The sequence below is a fragment of the Mus pahari genome, chromosome 1 (assembly GCF_900095145.1).
Source record: "Mus pahari chromosome 1, PAHARI_EIJ_v1.1, whole genome shotgun sequence".
NCBI classification, from domain to species: Eukaryota; Metazoa; Chordata; class Mammalia; order Rodentia; family Muridae; genus Mus; species Mus pahari.
The window spans coordinates 3,695,654-3,715,686 of record NC_034590.1 but is presented as its reverse complement, the minus strand read 5'-3'; the positions used below and the strand labels follow the sequence as shown (position 1 = coordinate 3,715,686).

General features: G+C 51.1%; 1 protein-coding gene across 5 annotated transcripts; it reads right to left on the bottom strand.

The window, feature by feature from the left end:
• Window positions 1-1,504: 1,504 nt before the first annotated feature.
• Dmkn (dermokine) lies at window positions 1,505-18,258 on the bottom strand. 5 transcript variants are annotated; one of them, XM_021211201.1, is made up of 19 exons: window positions 17,881-18,258; window positions 17,488-17,664; window positions 17,340-17,396; window positions 17,095-17,145; window positions 16,714-16,935; window positions 15,715-15,759; window positions 15,036-15,080; window positions 14,827-14,877; window positions 12,342-12,389; window positions 10,940-10,999; window positions 10,777-10,824; window positions 10,313-10,360; window positions 7,259-7,315; window positions 6,570-6,614; window positions 4,838-4,885; window positions 4,697-4,744; window positions 4,353-4,421; window positions 2,880-2,906; window positions 2,700-2,747 (listed from the first exon to the last, which is right to left on the bottom strand). In XM_021211201.1, exons 1-19 carry the CDS (start codon window positions 18,256-18,258, stop codon window positions 2,700-2,702), a joined length of 1,572 nt encoding a protein of 523 aa, XP_021066860.1. The 5 variants fall into 5 exon arrangements, with proteins under 5 accessions (XP_021066884.1, XP_021066860.1, XP_021066869.1 ...); XM_021211210.1 differs by lacking the exon at window positions 12,342-12,389; XM_029544107.1 differs by lacking the exon at window positions 15,715-15,759.
• Window positions 18,259-20,033: the final 1,775 nt, after the last annotated feature.

Genomic DNA, 20,033 nt, shown 5'->3' with positions numbered 1-20,033 from the left:
AGATGATCTTGGACTTGGAGATCTCCCTGTCTTAATCTTCTGGATTCAATCACCACTGTGTCTCAAGATCTCCATACCAAGATCCAGATCAGAAATTTCTATCTCCCAGTCTCCAGATTAGGTCCACTGGTGATCCTTCCAATTCTGGATTGTAGTTCATTTCAAATATAGTCAAGTTGACAACCAGGAATAGCCACTACACCCAGGATCCATTTAGTAGGAGAGACCTCACTCTGGCAAGTTATCCCTTGACCTACACACACACACACACACACACACACACACGCTCGTGCACAAACATACACACATGGTAAACATATCTTCTAGCTCCAGGTTAGCTAGGAGGTAGAGACCACTGCCCGTTACTGGAGGGCCCCTTACACCAGACAACCTCAGGTTAAACTCGAAAGGACCAGGAACAGCCCCTTAAGAGTCTGGAGCCATCTTGATCCTAGTTACTTGGTTCCAGGGGACTGGCCCCAGGAGACCTGGGTTCCCAACAGGTTCCCATTCCATTTCACACAGCAGAATACACTGTCGCACTGTCCCTAAGTGAGACCAGGCCTTCTCCTGGTACAGCCTCTCATCTGCCCCCATGTGGCTGTGGCCAGGTATGGCAAAGCCCTCAATACAGTAGAGTAGATGAACAACGGGAGCCTCAATTTAAAAAACAAATAAGGGCAAAGCTGTGGGCCAGAATTTCTGATCAGAAGAAGCAGGCTTGATCAGGTGGCTTGCTTGAGTCAGGTTAGGGCCAGCTTTCACTGATTCACAACTTGAGGCCTTGTGTGTTTCTACAAAGACAGCAGCCAAGGGCTTAGCGAACTTGCAAGGGTCACAGGACTCACTTGATTTGGCAGGGTTTCTCGTCTTTCTTCTACTTCCTATTCCCCTCAAAGGATATTGAGGGTGTGGGAGAACTGTGGTAGGGGCTCCTCAGCCTGTGCCTCATGCACCGGTTCACTAATGGGAAAGTTTCCTACCTTCTTCCTCAGGGTCATAGCAGCTGTTACATGACAAGGTGGCTTTGGCTCCCCCTTCATTTGCCAGCTTCCTAAACACGGCCACCGTCTGCTCATCCCCATCTAACTATGAATGTATGGCATGCCCAGGTCTGTCCTGCCTGGTCCCGTGCATCCCTGATGGTCTGTCAGTTCCTGTGCATCTCCACCTCCAGAACTGGTGTGTCCTTTTGAACAGCCTCCTGACTCCAATCTCCTGTTTTGAGGAATTGTGCTTTCAGGCAGGCAATCAAGACATCTATAGCTACTAAGTGTGATACTGTAATTCATGTTAGGCAAAAACTGTTTTTGCAGACAGAGGAACTTGCAGGAAGCCATCAGCTAGCTGATCCTGTGTTACCCAAACCTAAACCCAGGTCTCCTCTCTCTATGGCCCATCGCATCTCTTATTTCACGCTCAGGTTCTCCCAGCCACCAACCCACCTTTCCACTCCCCCTGCATCCAGGTCAGCAGGGTCTTATTGAATAAGGAGTCAAGAGAGTCTCAGGGAAACAAAGAGTCATGTTTTATTTCCACAGAGAAACTGGAGAGTAGGACGCTCCCGCTGCCTCGATCTGGGGACTTCCGGTCACGTACAGAAGAAGAGGTGAAGATCTGGTTGGTTATACAACGAAACTGATTAGTCTCCAAGACACCACAATCGAACGGGGAGAATGAGGACAGATAAACCAGGTCCCCAGGTGAGATGACAGGCTTGTAATGCCCAGGTAGGTCAGCCGCATCAGGGAGAACTCTGGGAAAGGACAATCAAACTCCCTAAAGACCTGTGTGCATCTGTGAGGAGTCCGCAGTGACTAGAAGGAATGTTCTAGAAGAAAACGAAAGAAGGAGAAAAAAATTGATAGGATCCAACCACTCCTACACTGATGGAGAACAAAGCCTTTCATGAAGATTCCTGGCTCCAGGGGCCCCTTAGAGTCCTCCCTGTCAGCCTTCAGACCCCTCACTCTTACTCCTATATAAAACAGATGTTGTGGGCCCATTGAGGTACTGAATAAGCACTTTCCAGGCCAGGCAGGATGGTAAGCGCCTGTCCTACCAGCCTCCAGGAGGCTGAGGCAGGAGGATTAGGCCACTCTGAGCTACACAAAAAGACCCTGCCTCCAAAATACAAAGCAAGATATCAACAAGAAAAACAGACTTCCTTCCTGGGGTCTTCACCCCACCTCTGAACCTTCGCCTTCTCTCTGTCAGTGTTGCTGACCAGCCTTCTCCTTGGTTCTAAACCTTAATGTTCCCTCTCAGTTCTTTACCCACCATTCACTCATAGACAGCCCCTGATCTTTTCTTTGTTCATTTGGGTTTGGTTGGTTGGTTGGTTTTTTTTTGTTGTTGTTGTTGTTGTTGTTGTTGTTGTTTTGAGACAGGGTTTCTCTGTGTAGTCCTGGCTGTCCTAGAACTCACTTTATAGACCAGGCTGGCCTTGAACTCAGAAATCCGCCTGCCTCTGCCTCCCAAGTGCTGGGATCAAAGGTGTGCGCCACCACCGCCTGCCTCCTAGGCCTTTTTCTAAGGAGTCTTTCTCCACCCCCCACGAAGCAGGTGCTCTTCCTAATGGTTCTTCAGTATGCACCCCAAGGACGCCAGTCTTCCAGTGCTGCTCACTGAGGGCCAAGGAAATACTCAGCTTCCAGAGGTGGCTCCTCCTGCTCCTGGCCCTCAGCCTTGACACTTACCTACCAAAACTTCAGCCACTTCAGCAGGCCAGGTTGTGCCCGGGAAGCCTGCAGGACAAGAGGAATGGCTGAGTGGGCACCACACTGTCACCAGCACCCTCAGCAGCCTCTGCGGCGGGGTGGGGGTGGAGTCCCTTCTGCCTCCTCAACCCTGTCCCCCATGCACACCCTGGTACTCACCGAGGAAGATGAAGGTGTGACTCCCGCCTGGGAAGAGATCAAAGGAGGTCACAGGAAGCCATGGCAGCCCTTTCTAGCCTACCTCTTGGCCTCAGGCTCCCCAAGATCCCCATGATAAGCCAACATTATCAGCAAAGCCCTTCCCGCTGGTTGTAGAGATTCAGTCTATGGCCTTTCCCTCCTGAGCATCCTTTTTGTCCAGGATGATATTGAATCCCCCAAACACACAGTGGAATAGAGGAGTGGGGGAGGAGACCTCTCCTGCCTGTGGGAGGGATGGAGGTCAGCTACACACAGAAGCCGGGTGAGGCCCATGGTAGCGCTCACTTCCTCTGCTCCTCTTCCTCACCAATAGTTCCTCAAGTGTTTGTTTGCTTGCTTGCTTTTGTCTTTGTTTTCGAGAGGTGCTGAGAGAAGTGGAGCGCAGAGTCGCGCGCGCACACACACTAGGAAGCACCCTACCACCGAGATGCACCCTTGGCCTTTATATTTTGAGACAGTAAGTGCCCAGGCTAGATGTGCACCATAGCCAAGGCAGTCCCTGAACTTCTCATCATCCCCCTGCCTCAGCCACCATCCTACCCCAGCCCCAGCCCAGGTTGCTGTGATGGTAGGCTATGTGTGGCCTCGCTGCAGTTTCTCTTATCTCAGAGGAGAAATGGAAAGAGGTCCCTGGCCTGGCTGTCCTTGTCAGCCATGCTGGTGTCTAACATATTCACTCTCTGGCATTATAATATCACCTTGTTTATTTTTTGGCTGGTTGGTTGGCAGGTTGATGGGTTTGCAATGCTAGGAACAGAGCCTGGGGCTTTCCTCTGTGAGACAGGTATGTACTCTGCCTTGAAGCCACACCCCTAACTCCTAAGACTGTATATTTCTTTTTTTTTTTAAATAATGTATTTTTTTTTAAAAAAAGTATATTTTGTGTATGTATGTATTTGGGCCTCAGTATACACGTGGAGGTCAGCGGACAACGTAGCGGAGTCAGCTCTCTCCTTTCACCATGTGGGTCCAGGGGTTCAATCTCAGGCTATGAGGCTTGGCAGCAAGCCCCTTTACCCTCTGAGCCACCTCACACCCCTAAGACTGACATATCTGCAACTCCACAAAACAAACCTCTCAAGTCTCTTCTCCTCCCTTCTCTAATTCCTCAGAGGGGCAAGGAAGCCTTCAGTTCCCGACCAACCAAAAGTCCCAAAGCTTCACTTCTGGGATGTGCTGGGATACTATCCCCTACTCCAGCTGCTGCCCCACAACTGGCAAGCAAGAGCAACGCCCCGAGGCAAGCCTCCCGTGTGGCCTAGGTCTCTCTCCTGCACCTACTTCCTAGCTGCTGGGTGTCTGTCTGGGGTACCCCACCCACTGGCATCCTCCTTACACAGTGGGATGGAGGGAAGAGAGAAGCCGCTCCCTGCTCCAAGCAGAGACACCCCCACCCCCACCCTGAGGAAACAGAGTTTTCTCAAAACTCACCTTGGCAGTGGTCTTGGCATAGTATTGCCAGTTGTAGGTAGGATTCACCTGCTGGTTATTGTAGTAGTTCTGTGGGAACAAAGGGGCATGGGTGCAGAGGAGAAGGAGAAGTGTCACTTCTGTGCCCAGACAGCTGGCTTATTAGAAGCCATGCTTTGTCCCCTCTGTGTATCGGGGGCTTTCTTTCCTGTTACCCAACAGGGTTAACTGGTGCCCAGATTCCTCCTTCCCCTCCTCATCTGCAATCCATCCCAGCTCCTCCAGGGTGACACGGGAGGTAAGAACAAGAAACCCAGAGGGAAAAAGGTGGCTTTTAAGTGGGGGGTCAGGGAAGGAGATCTTGCCTTGGATGAGTCAGCTGAAAGATCTTGTCTTGCTTCAGGCTTAGAAAACTGTCAGTAGGAGAGAAGGAAGAGAATTTCAGCTTAGCCAGCTGGGAGAAGACCCAGGTCCTTCCAGGGGAGCCCGTGGACAAAGAGACTCACTTGATCAGCACCACCTGCCCTCTTCTGCAGAGATGACAGATCTGAGCCCTAAACGGGAGTCAGAAGCCAAGGTCAGTGTCGCCACAGTCCTCCAGGCCTTGCCAACCTTCCAGAGCACACACACTGCACCACCTCAACTCTGCCTCCTCTCAGGGCTCTACCTGTCCCACCCCACCCCTATAATGGTCCCAGCTCAGTCCAGTAGGCCTGGAGGAAGCTGATGGCCCAGACAGATATAGGACACAGGTTGGGAAGCCATGGTGGAGGGCCCAGTTAGGCAACAGCGCCACCTCCACACAGGCTGCAGGGTTGGAAGCTCTGAGTGTTGACTGGTGCTAGAGCAACAAAGGCAACCCACACAGGTCCCTTAGCCCAGCCAGCCATGAACCTACACCAGCCCCTGCTGCTCCCTGTAGGCCTCTTAATCCTGCTATGCAGATGCTGTCTGGTCTCCATGAGGTAGCTGGAGCTCAGTGATAGGATGGTTCCCAGCACAGGGAAGACAGGCATGGAAACATTTAAAGATGTCTACAGTGCACACGCTACAGCTCCTTCATATCTGATGGAGGCCATAGGATCAAATCTACTCTAGGCAGAGGCTCTACCACTGAGCCACGCCCCCCCCCAGCCCCTCACTGGGGGAATTCTAGGCAGGGCTCTATCACTGAGCCACATCTCCAGTCCCCTGATACTGAGTCTTAGCCCCACCACCAGCTCTGGTACTGAGGTTATAAACCGGCCACTCAAAGGCCTCTAGACCCTTTTGTTTGGTCTTCTTAGAAAAAAACAAATTAGTTGCAAATGATTTAAAATCAGATTTCTAATTTTTCTTGAAAAAAAAAATTACACTGTAGTCACTCTAGTCCTACATATGTGCATAAGGAACTCAGATAATCTCTCCTCAGTTCTGGTTCCCAAAGGCCACTAGCCACACAACACTGAGGTGTAGCTTTCTCCATGATCCGGTGGACCTGCTCATCATACCCAAGACCCAGCTACTCAGGCCTCTGGACCTGCCTGGACTTGACTTTACCTTCCTTATTCCCCTCGACACTCCTCCCCTAAAGCCCTCTTGCCATCCCTTGAGAGTTAACCCCAAGTCCTTCCATCTTGTGGTTCCCCCCACCAAACCCACTTTCCCTCAGTACCCACCCAGCTGTGGCTGTCTCCACGCCAGGCCACACCCAGCAGGATAAGCAGCAGAGCAGAGGCAGTGACTGGCTTCATGGTTCTACTCTTGTACAGTGAGTGTCTCAGCCTCCTGCCCTGGGATTTTATCCTAGGGAGACCCCTCCCACCCCAGGCCTCCTTCCTTCCATGACTCATAGCTTCCCTCGAGCTCTCTCTCTCTCTCTCTCTCTCTCTCTCTCTCTCTCTCTCTCTCTNTCATGGTTCTACTCTTGTACAGTGAGTGTCTCAGCCTCCTGCCCTGGGATTTTATCCTAGGGAGACCCCTCCCACCCCAGGCCTCCTTCCTTCCAAGACTCATTGCTTCCCTCGAGCTCTCTCTCTCTCTCTCTCTCTCTCTCTCTCTCTCTCTCTCTCTCTCTCTCTCTCTCTCTCTCCCTCTCCACCCAAGTCAGGGTTGCACAAACCCAGGAGAGGGAAGGGAAGGTGTCCTCCGTCATCAGGGACAGGAAGAAAATCAGCAAGCCGTCTGTCAAGGGCTGCCAGCCCTGAGTCACTAGAGCCGAGATGCCGTATCCCCAAAGTTCTACCCAACCCCCCTCACCTCAATCTGTTTCCAGTTGAAGAAAGGTGTGCTTCGTTTGAAATTCTGGAAGGAGAGGGAGAGATGAGAGAGGACCCATGGTGCCAGAACTCGGTAAAGAAATGGTAACACACTGGGCAGGGTGCCAGATGGCCGCAGGGAGGGCCAGGTGCGGCTTGGGTTTGGATGTATGAACGCATTTGGGAAATTGAGGGTGCTTGAGTTTGAGATGCTATTGGGGATAAAAATATGATGAGATGGCCTATCTCAAAGATGAAGAGAGTTATCAGGCGTGGCAGTATACACCCAGGATCCCGGCACTCAGAAGGCCAAGGCAAGAGGACTGTGGGTTCCATGCTAGCCTGTGTTACATAGAGAATTCAAGGCTAGCCTGGGCTAGCTAGCAAGTTCAAAGCCAGCTAGGGATACATAGTGAGATCCTGTCTCAAAAATGTGAAATAACAGCCACAGATGTTGGTTAGTAATAGAGCACTTGTTTAGCATGTGCTTAGCATGTGCTTAGCATGTGCTTAGCATGTGCTTAGCATGTGCTCTCTGTTCAATCTGCAGCACTGCAGAAATAAAACATAAACCCCCCTCCCAAAAAAAGAGTGGCAATGTTGTGGTAGGTGGGCTACATGTCTTTGAGGGAGACACTGGGGCAAGGGGACCATGGTGGCCAGGATCCCCGGGTCTTTGGGTTTTCCTACCTCCCACAGTTTGCGGAAGTAGAGTAAAGCCCGAGTGCTGGGAGACGGGGCACGACCCTGCGAACAAACGATAGGCAACAGGTTATCAGGGAGCCTGCCACTGCTCACCGAAAGCCCAGCTCCTCCTACTGCCGCCGTTTAGCCTTCAGAGATACCTCGTGCGTGTGAAAGCCATGCTGGGATCCCCAGGGACCCCAGAACCCGGAACCAGATACTGGCTAAAGGTCTGTGCTGTGTGGGCCCACGCCCAGCTCTGCCTTCTCCTAGTCCCTCTCCTTGACATAACACAAACTGTCAAAAACCCCTCAGGACCCAGGGCTACCACAGTCACCAACACATCTCCCCATCCTGTCCTAGGACAGCAGTGAAGGCAAAGAAAGGAGGGAAGACTAGCAGTATGGGACAGCTACAGTTTATTTCCAGGGAGAAGGGTAAGAGTTAGGGGTGACAGAATGGTGGGCCTCTCATGGAGCTGGTAGCTCTTCATCTGGAGGTTATGGTTTGTGAGAGCTCCTCCTGTCTTGAGCAAAGAAATAGGCTCTAAGGGGAAGCTAATGCAGTGGGTATCTCTGGGAGCAGTGGCCAAGGGTTGGCTAGCAGGGACCCCGCTCTCAAAATCTTTTAAGATGCTATCTATTCTCCACACAAACCAGATGTTCCAGCTTGGGCTAGAGCCCCTCCCCGCACTCCTCCCATTGGCTAAAGTGCTTAGCTTCCGGCACCGGCATCCGTTCCATTCCGCTGGGAAAGACTGGAGCTGGGTGCCCGAGTCTGCCCGGCACGCCTTTCTCCTGGGCTGCTGGAAGGCCAGTTCCTACCTCCTACCTCCCTAGCATTCCCACATGAGCACGAATGCTCGGTCATGTGTGCGGCTCTGGTATAGTGCAAGCCTGTACCCTGGCCTCCTCTGAAGTCCTGAGTCCCCACCCACCTGTCCCCCAAGAACTTTAGCAAGGAGGCTTATCCCTCCAGAAGCTGGTTTCTTAAAAAAACAGACCTCTCACCAGGCAGTGGGGGCGCACGCCTTTAATCCCAGCACTTGGGAGCAGAGGCAGGTGCATATTGAGTTCGAGGCCAGCCTGGTCTACAGAGTGAGTTCCAGGACAGCCAGGGCTACACAGAGAAACCCTGTCTTGAAAAAACATCAACAAAACAAAACAATCAGACCTCTTGTCCAGGCACGGTGCATGCCTGGAATCCAAGCATTCAAGAGGCTGAGGCAGGAGACTCTCAGGTTTGAGGTAATTCTGGGCTACCTAGTAAGTTCAAGGCTACTTGGAGCTACATTGGAAGGCTCTGTCTCAAAGTTAAATGATAAAGGACTTTAAAGAAAAAAAAGTTAATTTTGTTCATTTAAGTCAGAAATGCACTGCTGTGGGGAAATCCGCATCTCTCATTCCTTGCCTCAGCCCTCAGAGGTTAAAAAGGCTTTCCTGGTGTCTAGGCAGTTCTCCCCCATCTCACTAATGCCTACTTTTCCATAAAGACCCTAAGTCCTGGGAAGGCTCAATGGCCAGGGTCAGAGCAGCCACTGGAGATCAAGAACCCATAGCACAGAGTAAAGTCACTCTGTCCCATGGAAAGGGAGACCCAGACTGGTCAAATAGTTCAAGATAAGCCAGGCACCTAAATTATTAAGTGCCGATTTTTAAACTTTAGCAAGTAATTCATATTCTCTTTTAAACGTGTCTTGGTGACTCTTGAGAAGGCCACCCCATCACTTGGGTGTGTACTGTTAACCCCCAAGTTTTCTGAGCCCAGAATCTCAGGTCTGTCAATCCAGCTACTTAGGAGACTGAGGCAGGAGGATATTGAGTTCAAGGACTGCCAGACAACTTACTGAATCCCTGTCTCAAAATGAGAAGTGAAAAAGAAACTAGGGATACAGCTCAGCAGTATTCACCTGCCTAGAATCCCCAGTGAGGGGCTGGGGGCGTGGCTCAGTGGCAGAGCCCCTGCCTAGAATCCCCCAGTGAGGGGCTGGGGGCGTGGCTCAGTGGTAGAGCCCCTGCCTAGGATCCTCCAGTGAGTGGTTGGAGGCGTGGCTTACAGGTAGAGCTGCATACACAGCTCTGGATTCAGTCCCCACCTCTGTACAAAAGGGATTAGGCGAGGCTGGTGAGATGGCTCAGTGGGTAAGAGCACCCGACTGCTCTTCCGAAGGTCCGGAGTTCAAATCCCAGCAACCACATGATGGCTCATAACCATCCGTAACAAGATCTGATGCCCTCTTCTGGAGTGTCTCAAGACAGCTACAGTGTACTTACATATAATAAATAAATAAATAAAATCTTAAAAAAAAAAAAAGGGATTAGGCAGCAGATTGAGTAGGCATGATGGTAGAGAATTTACTGAGTGAGGACAAGGACATATGAAGTTTGACAAATCCAGAAAGACAAGGAAAATGGACAGGGGAGCTGCTGTCACCAGATGGGTGACAAATCAAAACAAAACAAAACAAAAAAACCAAAACAAAACAAAACTTTTTTCAGTGCTTGAGATTGAATCTAGGGCCACAAGAGAGCCTGATAAAGTGGTCTACTGCTGAGCCACGCCCCCAGCCCCTCACTGGGCGATTCTAGGCAGGGGCTCTACCTGGAGTTTCAACTCAGGCACTGGTGGGTTTTAATTCTGAGATGTCATCTCCTTAAATCACCCAAACAGGCTATAAACTCCCTCTGTAGTCCAGGATGGCCTTGAATTCGCCAACCGTACTGCCTTTTCTTCCAAAACTGCCAGAATAGTGTGCCTGCACTCTTGCAGGTCTGAGGAGAGACTCGACTGAGGTTGAGGGTCCTCCTGTTCTTTATGTTGAAATATTAACAATCTCCACCCCACCCGCTCATGCCCAGCTTCCAGGAATCTATGAATTTACCCTCTCTTTTCAGGTCTCCATTGGCTCCCACGCGTGGACTCATTTTGTTTGAGCATTTACCTAAATACTTTTTTAATGGCTTTCATGACTCTACCCCTGCCTCACCATGCAGATGTCTAGCTCTCCACTCTCTGGTCCTCTGCTCTCAAGTCAGCAGTTCATGGCCTTCCAGCCCTTACCTTGTTTATGGCATCCCAGTTAATGAAGCCCATCTTGGACTTAAAATTCTGCAGAGAAAATAATAAGATATATGTTTAAGTCAGATCATGAAAAGAAGTTTGGTTTTCGTTTTGTTCTCTTTTGGGGGGCCAGAAAGGATCAAGGTCTGGGCTGAAGAGGTCATTAAGTGGGTAAGAATACTGGACGCTGTTACAGGGGACCTGAATTCCATTCCAAGCACCCACATGGTGGCTCACAGTGTCTGTAACTCCAGTTCCAGGAGATCTGATGCCCTCTGCTGGCCTCTGCTGGCGCTGGGCACACACACACACAATGTGCACACATCTATGCCAGTAGAGCATTCATATGCAAAAAATAAAAACAAATGTAAAGGCCGAGGCTGTGGCTCTCTCTCAGGATGTGGAGGCCTGAGGATGTGGGGGTTGCTTCTCCAAAGGGAGCGGAACAAGCTTCCAGAACTCACCTCCCAGAAATTGTCAATGTTGAAGGGCAAGGTAGATGCATCAGAGTTCTAAGGAATGGATGAGAGAGGGCAGGAGGTGAGCAAGAGCAGGCAGGAGATGTGGGTGTCAGGGGGGATATTGATAAAGTATCCCAACCCAGGGTAGAGGAAGACACCCACTCACCACAGTGTTGAGTCCACTGACAGCTTCTTTTTGTACATTGCCGCCATTGGACCCGTGCCCCTGCGTAGAGGGAAAGAAGAGAAATGTTCAAGACTCATGTCCACTGTCAGACAAATCCTGTCAGTCTATTCCAGACCCACCCACTGCACCACTGGCCCCGCATCTCTCCTCTCCATAACCCTTTCTCATCTCTCTCCCACACCTGATTCTCATCTCAGAAAGATGGTTGACTTAGACCACGTGGCTGACTTAGACTCTTTAGATGTGTGTTTACCGTGTAGCCCAGGCTGGCCACAAACATGGAGTGATCCTCCCCCCAGATTTACAGGGATTAACAGTGATCCGCCATCATGCCTGACTGTCACCTTCACATCCTTGCCTCAACTTTATTCTGCCTGCCCCACTCAAAGACCAGTGGAGATGATAATAGATGACATGTGGTCCCACTGTGTGCCCAGCACCACACCTTATCTTGCCATAGGACCTGTTTGAGATGACTGCATTTTAACAGAAGTGGTTATCAGCCTCTGTCTACCTGGACCCTGGGCCTTGGTTTGTTTATGATACAGAAAAGTGTACAGTGGTTAAGGAAGCAGGGGAAGAAGTCAGGGTTCCCAGATACAAAGGGCCAAAGGACTTGCCTGAAAATACATAGATAATAAGGAGCAGACCTGACCTTTAACCCCCATCTTTATGCCCAAAGTTCAGCAACTTTCTGCTTCTCAATACTTAACTATTAAGCACATTTATATGCACATATGTGTATGTGTGTATATATAGACATGCATAGACATGTATGCATATTCTCTTGATCTCTGGGAGTCATTACTGGAAATTGAATCTAGATCCTCACATATGTTGTACAGGGGCTCTACCTCTGAGCCACGCCCCTAGCTCCTCACTGGAAGATTCTAGGCAGGGGCTCTACCACTGAGCCATGCCCCCAGGTCCTCACTGGGGGATTCTAGGCAGGGGCTCTACTGAGCTATGTTCCCAGCCCCTCACTGGGGGATTCTAGGCAGCTGCTCTACTTCTAAGCCATGTTCCAGTTTTTTGGTTTTTTTTTTTTTTTACTTTTTAAGGTAAGATTTCTCTGAGTTGTCCAGACTGGCCATGAACACACAGGCAGTCCTATAGACCAGGTAGTCCTTGAACTTGTGATCCTCCTGCCTCATCCTCCCCGGTAAATGTGACTCCAAGTGTCACCTCCAGGCCTGGATCTCTGTCCTTCTGTTACTTCTGTCTCATTTTCCACTTGCCATCAGTAGGCTCTGAGGTAGATCGCAGTCACCATTTTGGTTTCCTGGTAGTCACCCGGTAGTTTAAGTCCTTTTGTCTTTTGGCATTCTCTCCTACTCTCCACAATCCCTTCTGCTAAGCTGCCCTACTGTCCCTTGCTCACCTGGTAGTCATGGGAGCCTCCAAGGAGATGGCTGCTTTCTTTACTTTCCTAGGAAAACATAATGTGCAGAAGTCAGGGAGGGGAGCGGAGAGGGCAGGACAGAGGGATGTGTGGATATAGAAGGAATTGTGGGCAGCTCCTTCTGTCCCCCAGCTCTTCTCTTCCACCTGTCACATGTGGGCCCGCTGACTGCTGACTTACGCTTGTGAATCTATCGCTCGCTGATAATAGTCTCTTCCCCAGAACACAGTGAGAAGCGCCATTGCCACTAAGTCATGGGAGCCCTCCCCCGGCCAGGCAGCGGGCTCAACTGAAACAGACTAGAAACTCCAGCTGGGCGGGTCTCTGCACCCGGCAGAGAGGGAGTGGCAGCGGGTGAGAAAGAACACACTGTTGCCACTTAGCCAGCTCCTGGGTTAGAGATCAGCAGCTCCATTGTCTTTTCTCATTCCCAGAGCTAGCTATAGACCTGGCCAGGATGTGGGGACACTTGCCCTGTCAGTATTGCTACTGAAGATTAGTGACGGGCAGAGCAGCTCCTCCCCTGGGACCTCTAGGACTTCCCTGTTCTCTGCTGAAGTACCAAAAAGAAAGAAAAGGTGAAAAAAGAGGAAAAATGGCAGAGACCATAGGAAAAAACCTGGTGCTGTTGTTGATGGTCTTCTTCTTGCTGTGGTTTGGTTTGGTTGTTCTGTTTTTCAAGACAAGGTGTCTCTGTGTAGACCTGGCTGTCCTGGAATACACTTTGTACACTAGACTGACCTGGAACTCATTGAGATCCACCTGCCTCTGCCTCCCAAGTGCTGGGAGGTGTGTGCCACAAAGCCTAACAGGCTCTCTGTGTTCTTAACGCTGATTAATAAGTAAATAAGTAAATAAGGAACAAGAGTTAACAAGGTAAAAGAGTTGCTCCTAAAACCTGAGCACCCATAAAACTTAGCAGCCTAATATTCAAGTTCTTCAGAGAGCTGCCTCTGCTAGGCCTCCTGCACACACACACCTCCATCACACTCTATCTTCTCCCAGTCTTATCTTGCTCCCTGCCCAGTGACCCCTGATGCCACCAGGGCCCAGCCCTGCAGCCTCAGCATCTCCAGGGAAGGGATGAGAAACTCAGAATTCCAGCCCCACCCCAGATCTGCTGGCTCAACCTGCATTTTGCACAAGACCTCTAGGTGTGGACCCGGGTGTCATACTTACTCAACCCGAATCGTCACTGCAGGTACTGACCCTAGTGCCCAGATTTTCAGAATAACTAGGAAGGTGTGTGCACGCTCTTAGAGTTCAGTGGGTTCTGGTCACTGGCCAGGGATGGGACATTTGAAATAGGCTAATAAAATACTGACAGTGGGCAGAGTGGCACACACCCGTAACTCCGGCGATCATGAGGCTGAGGCAGGAACATCAAAAGTCTAAGGTTAGCCTGGGGTAGAGTCTATCTCCAAAACAAACAAATAAAATCAGACTGGTTTACACATGGATTCTTTACTGCCTCATCTGGATATATAGCAAAGCATAATGCATAATAAGACTTTGCTATCAAAGGTAAAGGCCAGCCTGCGGTACTTAGTGAGCCCTTATCTGAAGATAAAAACTAAAAAGAAGCTGGGCTTGGTGATTTATGCCTGTAATCTCAGCACTTTTAAGGCTTAGCCAGTAGGATTGCTATGAGTTTGAGGGCAGTATGGAGAGATCCTGTAATTGAGAACTTGCCAAAAGAAAGAGAGAGAGAGAGAGAGAGAGAGAGAGAGAGAGAGAGAGAGAGAGAGAGAGAAAGAAAGAAAGAAAGAAAGAAAGAAAGAAAGAAAGNGAGAGAGAGAGAGAGAGAGAGAGAAAGAAAGAAAGAAAGAAAGAAAGAAAGAAAGAAAGAAAGAAAGAAAGAAAGAAAGAAAGAAAGAAAGAAGATTTTAGTTCCATGGTAGAACACTTGCCTAAAATCCAACCAGCATTTAGAAGCTGAGTAGGGTAGGGGGCAGGCTGCTCAGTGGTAGAGCCCCTGCCTAGAATCCCCCAGTGAGGGGCTGGGATGTGGCTCAGTGGTAGGGCCCCTGCCTAGAATCCCCCAGTGAGGGGCTGGGATGTGGCTCAGTGGTAGAGCCCCTGCCTAGAATCCCCCAGTGAGGGGCTGGGATGTGGCTCAGTGGTAGAGCCCCTGCCTAGAATCCCCCAGTGAGGGGCTGGAATGTGGTTCAGTGGTAGAGTGGCTGCCTAGCATGACCAAGGTCTAGGGTATTATGCACACACACGCATCAGAAATGAAGGAATGCTGTCTTGCTGTCCTGCTGTCCTGCTGTCCACTGTGACTTTGGAGACTTGAGGTTTTAGAGGCCTCTGTTTGGTAGCTTCCTTGTCAAGTCTGGATTCCCTCCCAGGTTGCCTGAAGGTGAGCATCAGTAATGATGCTGAGCAGAGTGGGCTCCTGCGTGAGGCCACACTACAGTGGTGAAAGGCTGCCGCTGTGCCTGTGAATTTGTCTGTCTCTCACCTGACTCCCAGATCCTCCGGCCATGCGCACATCATTCCCTGGGTTGTTACACTGTAAGGGAAAGATTTTTTTTTCTCAGTCTCCTGCTGTTCTGTAGTCCCAGCCCCACTATGGCAGCATTGTAGTTAGCACTTCTTGGAGACAATGTTACCACGTGCAGCCAAGCCCCATCCCTGACAGCTCTTCCAGTATCTCCAGTGTCCACTCACCTCAGGTTTGTTTCCACCACCACTTCCACCTCTGCTGCCAGTTCCCTGCAAGGAAATAATGTCCCTAAAGCATATGCAAAGAGACTCAGGAGCTCCCAGCCTCCATCCTTCCCCGGCTTTGGCCAACTGGTTGTGAGAGGCAGTTGAACTTCAGCAATAGAAGGCCAGGCCTGGCCCGGGGTTTGAAAATACACAGTGACGGAGCTGTTATCTCTCTCTCTCTCTCTCTCTCTCTCTCTCTCTCTCTCTCTCTCTCTCTCTCTCTCTCTCTCTCTCTCTCTCTCTCTCTCTCTCTCCCTCTCTCTCCCTCTTGAGTGCATGCAAGCGCACGCACACACACACACACAACTATAAGAAGCTGCTATTGGGGCTGAAGAGATGCCTCAGAGGTTAAGAGCACACGTTCTTCGAGAGGACCCAAGTTCAGGAGCCAGGACTCATGTTGGGAGGTTCAAAACTTTGTGAACTCCACCTCTAGGGGATCTACCAGTCTGGCCTCCGTGGGCACCTGCATGTATGACCTACATACACATATATACCATGTAAAAAATTAAAGCAGCTACCTCTAGGGGGCAGGCTGGGCTTGTCCACCCTCGCCCTTATGAACCTTTGCTTACCAAAACAAAAACAAAACAAAACAAAACAAAACAAAAGGTAAATGGGACCCTAGGGTTCTTACCCTGGAGACTGAATAGCCTTCATCAAAATTAGATGTTTCTATGTCCTGAATGGGGAGAGAGGGTGGTCTCAGACTCTTCACATAAAACCACTTGCAACTGGCCTTTATTTATTTGGGTTTGTTTGTTGGTGGTGAATTTTTTGGTTCTCATGTAACCCAGTTTAACCTTGAATTCATTATGTAGCCATGGATGGCCTTAACTCCTGATCTTGCCTCTACCCGCAGGAGCTAGGGTTGCAGGAGTGTTGTCACCACATTTGGCTTATGTGGAACTGAGGATGGAACACAGACTTAGTACACCCCAGACAAGCACTCTCCACCACTGGGCACCAGCACCAACCTCCTCCTTTGGGTGGCACATTCTCATACCCCTAAGGAAACTCGTGTAGCCTCCAAGTTTGAACTCCGTCTCTCTCTGTCTCTCCTTGTCTCTGTCTCTCTCAGCTCCTCTCTAAGGTGCCTCTCCTGGGGCTCTCACTCATCACATGGGGGCCTCACGCGTGCACAGTTACTAGTGTTGTCTACACTGCAGCTATCCTTAAGTCTCCATGGTAACAACCTTCCCTTATTCTCCTGGAAGCACCCCAAACAAGTGGGGATTTTCTTATTTGCTTTGTTTAAGACATAGCTATGTAGCCCTGGCTGCCCTCATATTCATAGCAATCCTCCTGCCTCAGCTTTCCCTGTGCTGGAGATTACAATATTATCCTATGCCCACCTGCCTTCTTCCCCCCCTCTTCCCCCTCGGCTCTGCTCAGCAAGCAGTAAAGGTTAGGTCCGGGCCAGAGCTTTCCCACCATGGCAGAGTGCACAGTCGTGCACCTGCGAAAGGAACCCTGTCATTAAGGGCGGGGAAAGTGGGGGGTGGGGCTGAAGGAGTTGCAGATGACCACTGTCACTGAAGCTGTCTACTCGAGGGCTGTGACAGCTTTAAGGGAAACTCCAGAGCCTGTGTCCTCACTACTGGGACTGTGATCCAGTCCTAAGGAAGAAACTCACCCGGGACCCAGAACCACCATTGCTGCCATTGCCACTGTTGCCACTGTTGCCACTGTTACTGTTGCCACTGTTGCTGCTGCTGCTGCTGCCACTGTTGCCACTGTTGCTGCCCCTGCTGCCATTGTTGTCGCTGTTGCCTTGACCACCGCCTCCGCTGCTATTGCCCTGACCATTACTACCATGACTGCCTTGGCCCCCATGACTGCCATCATTGCTGCTTCCCTAAGGGCCAGAAGAACAGAGCAAAGTCTAAGGACAGAGCCCCCACAATGGTCTTCCTTGTCCCCTTACAGGGACCTGCATAGCTTCCCCCACCCCCACCCCCAGAAAGCAGTGCATCCCGCCTTCCCAGAGCCGAACCAGAGACAGCACCCCTCTTACCCCAGAGTTACTGAAGCTTTCGTGGGAGTCAGAAGGTGGGGGGTTGGTACACTGTGGATGGAAGGGGATACCATGAGGGACGAGATAGCAAAACGACTTCCACAGGTCAGGCTTCTCTCGCTGCCTGTGGCTTGGCTTTCTTGCCCCTTGCCAGTTCCCTCCCTCTTCCCTTGTGACCTCCACCTCCCCCCCCCCCGGCTCCCACTCATCCCTGCCACTGTGTCCCACGCACACTTCTGTCTTACCCCTGAGTTCTGGTTGTTGCCTCTCACTGTCCCGTAACCAGGCTGAGCCACAGCTCCCTGCAGGGAGGCAGAGACCGAGTTTAGGATCCAGAGATAAGGAAGGGTGGAGAGAACAGGGTTGAGGGACAGGTCTGGGTAGTGACTTTACCTGGGCATTGGTTTCATAGTTGAGTGGTCCACCATTGCCACCCTGACCCACAGAGCCACCCAGAGAGTTAGTCCCATAGTTGCCTCCTGAGGCCCAGGGTGTCCCTTGAGGACCAGGATTGCCCTGGACTCCAGCACCACCTTGAGAGCCATATGCGCCATGACCTCCAGATGTCCCCTGCAAAGACAATACACCCGTCCTTAGTCTGACAATCATAAGAGAAAGGGAATCAGCACCATCAGGTAGAGAAGGATGGGGGAGGGGGACCATGCAGGAGAGGGAAGATTCATGACAACAAAAGAAACCATCTCTTCACCCTCTGATCCATCTCTCAAGGTTCTTGACCCAGCCACCCCCACCCCCTGTCTGCATGCCGGCTTCCCAGCCACTCACCCAGGACCCAGCGTTGTGGACAGCATCTACCCCTTGGCGAATGATATCCTCAGCCTGTCTGCCAATCTCATTCCCAGCGTTCCCGAGAGATCTCGCTGCTTCCCCAAGCCGGTGCTCAAAAACATCACCTCTGCTCCCCATCAATGCGGAGCCACCTTCCTCTCCGTGCCCCTGGCCTAGGGCGTCCTGGATTCCAGAGCTGGCTGCTTCTTTAGCCCCATGGCCCACAGCCTCTCCAATTCCATGGCTAATGGCATCTCCTGCTCCGTGGGCAGCACTTGCCCCTGTGCCCTCCCCTCCACTGTGCAGCGGGTTAGCTGCCCCACCACCCAGACATAGGGCCAGCAGGAGACAGGCCAGAGACCCCTGTAGCTTCATCTCTGCCCAGTCCCCTCTCTCCCCTGAGGATGTCTGCAGCCCAGCCGACTTGTTCCCTTCTCTCTTCCTCTGGGCTGACACCTTTTCCTTTCCTTCCTTGCTTCCTTATTCTCCTTCCCCAGGACCCACAGCCTTCTCTCTCTGTTCCCAGACTCCCCTGCTTTCCAGAGTCTTTCTTCTTGCCACTACCCCTTATACTGTAGGTTGGGAAAAGGTAACAGGGCTGGGCCGCCTAAGATCCCTCCTCCAGTGACTCAGGGCCTATCCACAGATAGGGTAATGAAGCTTAATTGTGAGCGAGAGCCTGTGTTGAAACAGAGAGAGCTCTCGAGCAGGCCATCGGGAGGGAGGGGAAAGAATAAGATGAGACGGATGCAAAAGTGTTCCAGTTGCCTAACCCCAGGAATTTGGGGCACAGGGTGGGGACAGGAGCATCCGAGGAGATAGGTGTTGCTGTCTTTTGGAGGCGGCAGGGTGGGGGTACTTAGGAAGCAGGGCTCACAAACAGGTGAGACCCCCAGGATATAAAGAGAGCAAAGCCACTGGATAGAGTAAGCTGGGTGAGCCAGCATGCACAGAGGCACGAAGACTGGAGACAGGTGACCATTTCCAGCTCCCATCTCTCTCCTGGCATGCCTCTACCTGCAGGTGCCTGTCCTCTCACACATCCACAGTGCAGTTAGACATGGGGAATTCTGGGGCTGTGGTTAAGTTCTGAGGTTCTGGGTACCCCGGTGTTGAAGGAGTGGCATACCTCTGTTAGTGACAAGGAAGGGTTCAGACAGCTGTCATTGAGAGTTCAGGAGCCCTGGGTGCGGAGCAGGGGAATTGGGTGGGTCAGCTACCCCCAGGGGAAGAGTAGGCGGGAAGAGCGGGGAAGCTGACCTAGACACCCATCCTGTTTACTGCATGGAAAGACACATGTGCCTGTAAGAGCTCACAGCCACTGGGTCGCCCGCAGCCTTCCCCAGGGCCCAGGGCAGCCCTGGCGAGGACAAGATCACACACACACACACACACACACACACACACACACCGGTACTCATGGCCCTCACTACCGGTCACGGTTCCAATGGGGAAACCCAGGCATCCTCCCCATATCTTGTCCCTGTTCAACAAGTGTGACTGCTTCTCTGTTCCCAGGAGCCCCGGGCCCTCCCACTTGGAACCGGCTTGTAACCCTGGGCTTCATCACCTAGTTAGGAGGGGCCAGTTTCCATCTACCTTTCTCAACGTCTCTCAGTCAGTCTCTCCCCACCTCAACACCCGCACCCCAACTTGTAACATCTAACACTTCTCTGCATATAAACACAATTCCTGACTGTCCCCCACTCCCACCTCCCTGCTGTTCCACTGCTGGTGCTTTAGTGATGGTAATAATAATAGTAATAATAATAACAATATCATCATCATCATTATTGTCATCAAGCTCTAGTTTGTCAAAGGCTTTCTGTATGCCCAGGTGTCTAGCTTCCACATAGAATCATCTAACCCTAAAAGAATACTCTTTATTATCCCGATTTAGAGATGTAGACACTGTGGCTCAGAGAACACAGACTGTTTGTAGCTGAACTAAGAGCCAAGCCCAGACCCGCCTCTGGCAGAGCCCGAGCTCCTGAGCCTTATCTGTCACTTCAGAGTGTCACACCAACCCTGGCTTGTATAGATAGAACTAATTTTGGTTTTGCTCTGGAGCAATGTAGGAAGAGAGGGTGCCGGAGGAAATCTGGGTCCCTAGGCTGAGTGCCAGAGCCTCTAGTCCCTGATCCCACTCA